This window comes from Contarinia nasturtii, unplaced genomic scaffold (assembly GCF_009176525.2).
Source record: "Contarinia nasturtii isolate CC-2019 unplaced genomic scaffold, AAFC_CNas_1.1 Cnas_scaffold_695, whole genome shotgun sequence".
Taxonomy (NCBI): Eukaryota; Metazoa; Arthropoda; class Insecta; order Diptera; family Cecidomyiidae; genus Contarinia; species Contarinia nasturtii.
This window is the reverse complement of record NW_022198046.1, coordinates 6,816,446-6,825,742: the sequence shown is the minus strand read 5'-3', so window position 1 is coordinate 6,825,742 and position 9,297 is coordinate 6,816,446. Positions and strand designations below refer to the sequence as shown.

The following is a 9,297-nucleotide window of genomic DNA, read 5'->3' as shown; positions in this document are numbered from 1 at the left end:
AAAAACTAATAACAGAATCAAAATAAAATTGTATGTATCTACATAACATTACAACACACTTATATAAAACGGACAATATTCACTATGTATTTTTCTGATTTGTATTGAGTAGAAGTAATATTTATTTATTTTTTGTTTGTTTGATGGTTTTCTATGCTATGCATGTTTTTTTCTTCATTTAATTGCAGATTATTTTAGATATTAATTTTCTCTATTGATTGCGCAACAAAATATTATAAATAAAATTAAACAAATTATAAAAAAAGGAATAAACTTAAACTGTGACATGGAAAAAAGTGTCTTTTAAATTTAAAGTGAAAAAAAGATTTAAAAAAAAAGAAATTCTTAGAATATACGATTTTTAATAACTAATACACAAAAGAGAAAAAACTTCAAATTGAACTCAAGGAAAATCACAAAAGCTTAACGTATTATTATTTATAAATTCAAAAAAAAAAATCGAGAATTGTTTCTTGAAAATCATATAAAAGTAAATAATTACAGTTGTCGTCATTTTTACAGACCACACATTTTTTGCTACAATTTCAGATAATGGTTTTGCATCATCCAATTACTTATTTTTTTTATTCTTTCTCACTCCATTCCATATTCAGTACACAAAATGTAAAAAATATTGTTGCACAAAACATTTATTTCTCACAAGCTAAAACTATTCGATTCCTATCAAATAGAATTGAATCTCTTTAAAACATAAGAATTTCTTGTTGTGTGTTTTTGAATGATTTCACAATCTTACATCACTATAAAAATATATATATGTATATATAATTTGTTCCTAAACTACATCAAAATCTCTTTGAGAACTGGATTGGATTTCCACTTACTATCGTTAAATTCTACATCTGTTATAAGACATCAACTCGGTTTAATGCTCGTTCCAAAGAGATTCCGCGTATAATCAAGGGAACATGGTTTCTTCTTCTTCTTTAAATCATAAAGTCTCATGATATATATATTTTTTTTAAATTATACATTTAAAGCTACATGAGTCAAACTCTTCATTTACTCAGTAAATAAAAAGTTTTTTATGTGGTTTTTGTCACTAATTTTTTTTCTTTTTTTTAGTTGATTTTTTTAAATTATGAGAAAAAAAATAATCGTCTAAGATTCTTAGATCAAAGGAGCGAGTACGACGTTTCCCCCTTTGCTAAGCGAAATAAATCCGATATACGGCGCTGATTTAAATGTCACTCTATCTCATTCCACAATGATACATTTTTTGGCTTGACAATATATAAGCTCTTCATTCAACATGCATAATTTTTGAACGGTCGAGTAAAAAAAAGAAACATATCATAAAATATTCTTTTTACGTTTATCATAAAAATTCTCTATATTTTAAATATATTTGTTTAAAAATAACAATAATTTCAATTTTTTTTTCATAGATTGAACAAGAATCTAATGTAAAAAGTAATACCAATGCGACACCTACCGTTAAAATAGAAAAGGAAACTTATTTGGAATTGTAACATTTTGGTCCGCCATAACAGCATCTTCGTTTTGCTTCTCTGTGATTGGTCAAGTAAAACGAAGATGCTGTCATGGTGGACAAAAATGCTACAATGGAGACCAACTAAATTTCTTTTTGCATTTTTACGGTAGGTGTCGCATTGTCATTACTATTTACATTGGATTCTTATTTAATCGATGAAACATTTTTTGTTGAAATTATTGTAATTTATAAACAAATTAATTTTTTTATAAAAAAAAAATTTAATAAATTTTATAATGAAAAATGTTAGAAAAATATTTTATGACATGTTTTTTTTTTCAACGATTCAATAATTATGAATGTGTATGCATTTTAAATGAAGAGCTTATATATTGTCAAGCCAAAAAAGTATTATTGTGAAATGACAGAGTGACATTTACATCAGCGCCGTATATCGAATTAATTTCGCTTGGCATAGGGGGAAATATTTTGACAGATAGTACTCGATCCTTTGATAAGCACTTGTGAATCATATAAAAAAAAGTTACACAGAAGGAAATTTAAACAAACGGAGAATATTTCTAAAAAAAGATTTTAAAATCGAAGGAAAATAAAAATAAATTCATTGGAGGTTTTGAAATGCAGCCGATTATGAAGTTGCTTACGAGAGCTCCATATTAGAATGGTAAACTGGCCACAAACATATTATTCACGAATGGTGGTGGTGGCGCCAAATCTTCGAGTTTCAAGTAGAAAATTCGTTGCATTCCTTGCATGCTGAGTGAGCGAAGCTCCGGTAGTTTACCCAAAATATGGCTAAAATAGTGTGGTTTCCGTTGTGCTTCCGCATTATATGTGACATGATCACGAAGACTGCCAATGATTTTCATTTGTAATTGTTCGACCTTTTTCGGCTCACGGATTCCATGACGTTCTATAAAATAAGAGATGCAAATAAAACGAAATTTAGAGAAACAATTAAATTTCAATAAAATTTGAAGAAAATTCATGCATTTAAGAATTTAATTTAACAAAATTGTGAACATAAAAAAATTCGAAAGAAAAAAGTGCCCATCCATTTGAAGGGAAAACAATATAAATGCTTTAAACTAACCTGTAACAAGAGTCAATGCGCACAAACATGCAAATGCCGAAATATCAATTTCAAGCATATGCAAACTGCGGCTGAATTCCATGATGCCATTAAGCCATTCGCCGAATGCCCGTTGACATTGTACCCTGTGCAAAACGATCCCATTGCAGAATGTAATTTTGGCCTCATCATATTGAGCACGGTACGACATTCGCAATACGAATAATTCGAGTGCGGCTGATTGGAATAAAAGTTCTTGGTCTTCGGCACATAGATCAGTGAATCCCGGTAATTTTTCGGCAAAATGTTTAATCACATCAACAGAAGTGGTCAATAAATTATAGAATTGGTTAATTTTTTCCGCTTCTGTCATCGATGCATCATAAACGGCAGCCGTATCACAATACTGAGAATAATCTAAATTAGTTAAATCGGGTGTTGTATCAACATGGGCCCGAACTAATGCGGTGATCAATGAAACTGGCGGACTTGGTGGTGATTCTTGTGGTGATTTTGGTTTTGATGGCAAACGTCCGCGTCGTCCTTTTAGCGAATCGGTTCGTACCACTTCTTTAACCATGCCGACGGTAAGACATTTTTGGAAACGACAAAATTGACAACGATTTCGTCGTCGTTTATCAACCGGACATGATTTGTCAGCCAAGCACACGTATTTCGAACCCTTTTGTACGGTTCGTTTGAAAAATCCTTTGCAACCCTCACATGTACGTACACCATAATGTTGACATGCAGCTGTATCACCACAAACTGCACACAATTGTGACGGACTTTGTGGTAATGGTTGCGGTACAACGGTCGTTATATTACGTGAAACAATCGATGGATCATTGTTGTTCAATGCAACCGACGATGATAAGTTTGTTATACAATTTGGGGAACTGGAAGCAGAACTTGAAGCACTCGGAATTGATTTCAGAATATTCAAGCGGGTCGTTTTTGAACTATCTGTACTTGATGTTGATTCAGAACGTTGTAATGGTAACGATGCTCGACGATGTTGATTGGCATTTGCATGTAGATCGGTGACATTTGGAAATGGTGGCAATGAGAAACTATCTTGTGATGTCATCGGCGCACCGTACTGAATCAAAAATAATAAAAATAAAATGATTAAATTAAATCCAATCATTTGCCGAAAATGGATATATTTATGAAAACAAATATTATTGAAAGAAAAATGCAAACTTACCATTTGTTGTTGCTGTTCATAGGTAGGATAAAAATTTTGTGCCATAAATTGGGAAGGATTTTGTTGATAATCGAAATGATCTTGATGCATAACATGATGATGTTGATGCCCATGATGATAATTTATGTTGGCTTGATGATTTTGTGGCATATAGCAATCTTCGTCCATTTTGATACCAAATGCTTCCAATTGATTGTATTTAAGTTGAGGATAAGTTTCTTGAAAGCTTGGAAGTGATGATTCCAATAGAGCAGCGTTTGGCTGATTCGATTGTGATGGCACTGGCGCGTTTTGTGAAATATCTGTCAATGCAACGCCAAGTTGTTGCTGCTGCTGCTGCTGTTGTTGTTGTTGTTGTTGTTGTTGCTGTTGTAATCGAGCCCTTTGCAAGCTATGCAATGCAATTGTTGGATCACTATTCGATCGAAGTGTCAATAGGCTTAAGTCCTCTGAACCACGATCGAAGTAGATTTTTTTATTTTGTTCACCTTCAATCGAATGCTGCGATTGAATTGATTGATGCGAATAGGGAAGAGCCAATGAATTGGGTATGCTATCGTTTGAACCGAAATGTGATGAATTTTCCGTGTTACCGATCAACGTTTCGTTCGACGAATTGGAATGTTCAACGAAACGATTCGATTGTGAAAAATTAAAGTCAATCGATTGTTGTTGTGGCGGTGGTGGTGGTGGATGCAATTGATTTGTTTGCACCGACGGCTGTTGTCCGAATAAAATATCCGAAAAAATGTCTGATGAATCTGTGAAAAATTGTTGTGCCTGTGATGTTTGCTGCTGAAACTGGTCTTGCGTTTGTGGTTGTGATGTTGATGATGATGATGATAAAGGATCAAATGAAGAAACTGAACTCGAAAAAGTCTGATAGAAATATAAAACAAATAAAATACAATTTATTAGAATGTGAAGTGTGTTGTAATACGGTATTCGTGAAGTTCCGAACTGAACAGTGATTTCTAGAAAGTGCTCGAGTGAAGAACGTATTTAATATGTAATCGATAAGCTTAATTTCTTTTAAGGTGGAGCCTAAACTCATTTCGTCAGTATGTATTTTTAACAGAAGACTCAACGAAATACAGAACCAATGAAAAAGTCGAAGACTTGATTAAAAACGGTTCTCATTCTACTTGAAATGTGCCTGACAAATGCGCAAGTCAACACAGTATCAATTCCACTGGGGTGATTTATACAAGCACCACGTCGATTGGTTGAACGATTCACCGAAGAGAAAAAAACCCTTCCTCAAAAGAGATTGTTATGTATGAGCTGTACTCTATATTGATGGCATGCTTACCGCGAAAAATGAGCCATAATTTCATATAAACACTAAAATTCAAACGGTATAATAGCAAATATCATAAACCGTTACGAAGGCAAATGGTTTTGAACAGAGAAAGAGAGAGAGAGAGAGAGAGAGAGAGAGAGAGAGCGAAATTGATCGAACGGCAAAAATGGAGAGCGAAAAAAGCGACGACGACGATAACAACAACAACGACGCAGAAAACTGACTTAAAATAATAGCTAAACGTCTATAAATCGCATGTTTAATTTGTAAAGCTGGAATAAATTATACGGTTTTTATGCACGAGCCTTTCTTTCAAATTACCATTTGATTTCTTTTGTGTGCTGCTCTTTTTTTTGCATCATTTTTGCGATACGAGCCGTTGAAAGCATGACGGTTTGTTTTCCTGATGTAATGTTTAATTTTCATATGGTGTTAGTTCGTTTATAGTTTTTTTTCTCTCTATTCACCGTGTTGTCACCGCGTTAAGTGCATTTTGCATAAAAGGAAAAGCGATCAAATACAAAGGAAGGGAAAAAACGGCTAGAAATTGTGGTAGTAAACAATGTGGATGTTGTGATATCGAAGAGAGTGTATGATGCCAAACAATCGAACAATTTTTTCTGTGTCGACAATTTTGTTCATCGCTTGGAGTTGGAGCATATCAAAGTGAAAACATTGCACAAAATGCTTACTTGTGCTTGCATCTTTTGTATATTTTGCAATAGCACAGTTTGAGACTCTATGTGCAGTGAAGGAAGCGGAATACAGAAAAAGAGACGGAAAACAAAATCGAAAGGAACGAATTACATGAAAGCGCATCGTTTTTATTATTGGGAATCATTTCATCGATATTATTCGACTAAATATTGTTATAAACACATCTTCTTCAATTTTTTTTGTTGATTCATATACACAGTTAATCGTCAATTGTGAGCTGCGATACGTGTTTTGTTGTTGCTCGTCTTCCATATTTACATCATTTTTGTATTAAAGAAATAAGTTAATATTTTCATCGTTTGTGACAAAAAAAGAAGAAGAAATAACAAGGAGAGAACAACGAATGTCAAAGACTCCCTGTCGAGAACAAGCAAACAATAAGCTATCTGATTATCAGATATTCACTATGCTGCGCGACAGATACTTCGATTCACATAGAAGGAAAGAGAACCATAAAGTGATAGCACACACACACTCACACAGAGAACATTATTTCGAAAACAATAAAATAAAATTATTGTGTTTTTTTTTCATTCAGTTATTTCACATCTGGTACATAAACAGTGAATGTGCGCCACCGCGAATTGCAACGAAATCAGCCTTCTGATTGCACTTTGGTGTTTTGATTCATTTGGCATCTAGTTTTAATATGGATTACTTGCTAGAGCCACTCAAGTGAGATCGATTCGATCCGATTTTCAAGATGCTATCGAAAAAGAAAAAAAGTATATATGCAATGGCACCATTCGGCACCACTTGAATGGCACACTCGAAAGAAATAAATGTCGTCACGGTTTAATTGATAAAATCAAATGAAAAAAAAATGCACATAGATCTACTACCATAGAGAGGCCTTATAGAGCGTATATGTCTTTCGCCGAATCTCATAGGGAAGAAAAATCGAATATGTTTGACTTATAGCGACGGCTTGCAGCAAGTTAACAAAATAAAAACATTGAGTATAAATCTAAATATTATGGCGCTTGCAATATCAATTCAAGATTTGAAAAAAAAAACATGTAACCATGTATCATTCCGTCGCTTCGTTTTCTTACAATTTCTATATACTTTTTCACTGAAAAATCAAAAACGATTTATGAAACCTAGAACTGAATTTCGAGCAATACGAAAAATCGTCCACACGTATGTGTGCGCAAACGACGAGTAGATGAACATTTGTTATATTATGAATCGTAATCATTTCCCATTCTTATGCAAATGAATGTTAAATAGATAGAGATAAACGTGTTTTTAATAGAGGGAAAATCTATAAATTATTGTATATTAATCGGTTTTAAATCAAAAATATCATTTCGATAACTTTTTGTTGTTGCTGTATATGAAATTGAAATAAAAAGAGAAAGAGGGATAGAAAGAGAAAGAACTGTGAAAACACAATTCAATCGTTTTTTTTCTTCTGCTTTAAACGATATTAAATACACTCCTTATCGAATCGATATTATTCATAAAGTGCCAACATATGAGCCAATCATTCATTTCAACAAGCATTTACATATTTAATTATCTGTTTACATCTGCAAAGTGATGCAGATGCAACCTGAGGAACAGATTTTTCCGTTCCGTTTCGATTCATGATTTACAAAAAATATTGTGAGTGCAAATCAATTGATATTTATTGTCTGTAGCAGCGGCAGCAAAATGACTGTTGTTTTATTTTTATGGTTGTATCAATGTTTATGAGTGTGTCTAATTGGCGCTTCTTAATGCGATTTTATTGTTTTGTCGGAAAGATTTCAAGAATGCGCTCGTACATCGGTGCAACCAAACGATTGAAAACCAAAAGCAAACTTACTGTTTTGTTTATTTGATTGTCATAGAACATGTTCGAATGAAAAACATATGTACTGAGAATCGAGATCTTGTCGATTGCAAATAGGTGTAGAGCGACGGTAGTTTTGGCCATCATTTTCATTGAATAAAACACGTGGATTGCCGCACAGAAATTCAAATAACAAATCGTTTCGAGCAAAACTCTTTTTCCCGCTTCTCTCCATTCATATTGAAACTTGGTAAGGTGTTTTTTTTCTTTGCATCCAGCGGCGGCTAATTAATCGTTTATACGGAATGGAATCCACAAGACCTGTCCAATAAATGTTATTTTGTCGGATTCGAACTGTGACAAATGTGCAGAGGTTTTTTTTTTGTTTGTTTTCGGTAAGCATAAAAGATAGGGTTTTTTGTGTGTGTCGCTGTCATTGTCGTCGTCGTAGAGAAAGAAATACGATTTCAAAATGGGCAACAAAAAATGATTATACCACATCAGAATACTTTAAAATGTTTTCGAATTCGCTACTGCTGTTGCTTTTATCTGACTTTATCTACATCGCAATTTTTATCATTTTGCTACTTTCTTAACAATGCTCGTAAAGTAGATACAAATGGGATTGAATGGGATAAAATGTAATGTGCTGTGCCTTGTGTGAGAACAAAGAGAGAGAGAGAAAGAGAAAAAGAAAGAGAGAGAGAGAGAAGAGAGACCAAGAGAAAAAAGTCCGTCGCTTAAAATATGAAAATTGCACAAAAGCACCGACTTGACTTGTGTCATTGAATTTAACTCCTTTCAAAAAAGAAATGGGCCGTACATATTCTGTCGTCTGTATATTGTGAAAACAGGAAAAATATTTAATGCAAAACAAAATAAAAATTATGAATATTATTATTATTACAACGCCATCAATTTTCAATGTGAACATATTAAACGAACGGACGCGATCTCGTTGTCATTGAAATGAATTGATAATTCAGTAATTTTATTAAAATGTTTATGTGGTGAAAATTCGTGGCAACTTATACAGTTTTTTTAAATGTAGTTGTTGAACGCTATAAATTATTGATACAAGACATACAAAGTCTTAAAGTACGCAACAATTTATGAATTTTTCGTATGTTGATGTCTAGCCCAAATGTAATATTAAAACGAAACAATGCGTTCTTTACAACGGCATATACTATATTTGCGTTCTCGCTCTTTTTCATTATTTTCATCGACAAACAAATTACCACATTAAGAAAAAAATCGTTCGGTCGATTATTTTACCACCAAACATATATTTATTAAATTGAATTATCATTTATTTTGACTTTTATACCGCACGGATTTCTTTCGTTCATTCTCTCTCTCTCTGTGCGATTTAACATCGGCATCGCCGTTTTTCGGTTAACGTCATTCAATATATGAAATAATATGAGAATCGATTTAATTCAATTCGACAAAATTACATAATTGGTGGGTTGGCGATATAGCCAACAAAAAATAATCGAATTGTATGAGCCAAACAACTTATAATTTTTGCTTTCATCTTGAGCTCGTTCACTGTCTGATTGTCGCTGGCACACAGTCAATTCAAAATTCGTTAACGATCGACGATGGTTTGTTGTTGTTTTTCTTCTTTCTCATTCATATATGTGTTATTTTATTTCCATTGTTTTTTATTGCACAATGACCACACGATCGAGTGCTCTATTAACCTCTACGATCGGTGATTGTATTGAAACCG

The 9,297-nt window shown here is 33.1% G+C and overlaps 1 protein-coding gene across 3 annotated transcripts in view; it reads right to left on the bottom strand.

Annotated features, from left to right (window-relative positions):
* Positions 1-2,004: 2,004 nt before the first annotated feature.
* LOC116340793 (probable nuclear hormone receptor HR38) overlaps positions 2,005-9,297 on the bottom strand; it is a 51,593-nt gene continuing 44,300 nt past the window's right edge. For all 3 annotated transcript variants that reach the window (XM_031767456.1, XM_031767455.1, XM_031767458.1), the window contains 3 exons: positions 3,760-4,638; positions 2,571-3,651; positions 2,005-2,390 (listed from right to left, as the gene is read on the bottom strand). In XM_031767456.1, the coding sequence (XP_031623316.1) occupies positions 2,134-2,390; positions 2,571-3,651; positions 3,760-4,638 (2,217 nt within the window). In that variant the 3' untranslated portion in view covers positions 2,005-2,133. The remainder of the gene's footprint in view (positions 2,391-2,570; positions 3,652-3,759; positions 4,639-9,297) is intronic.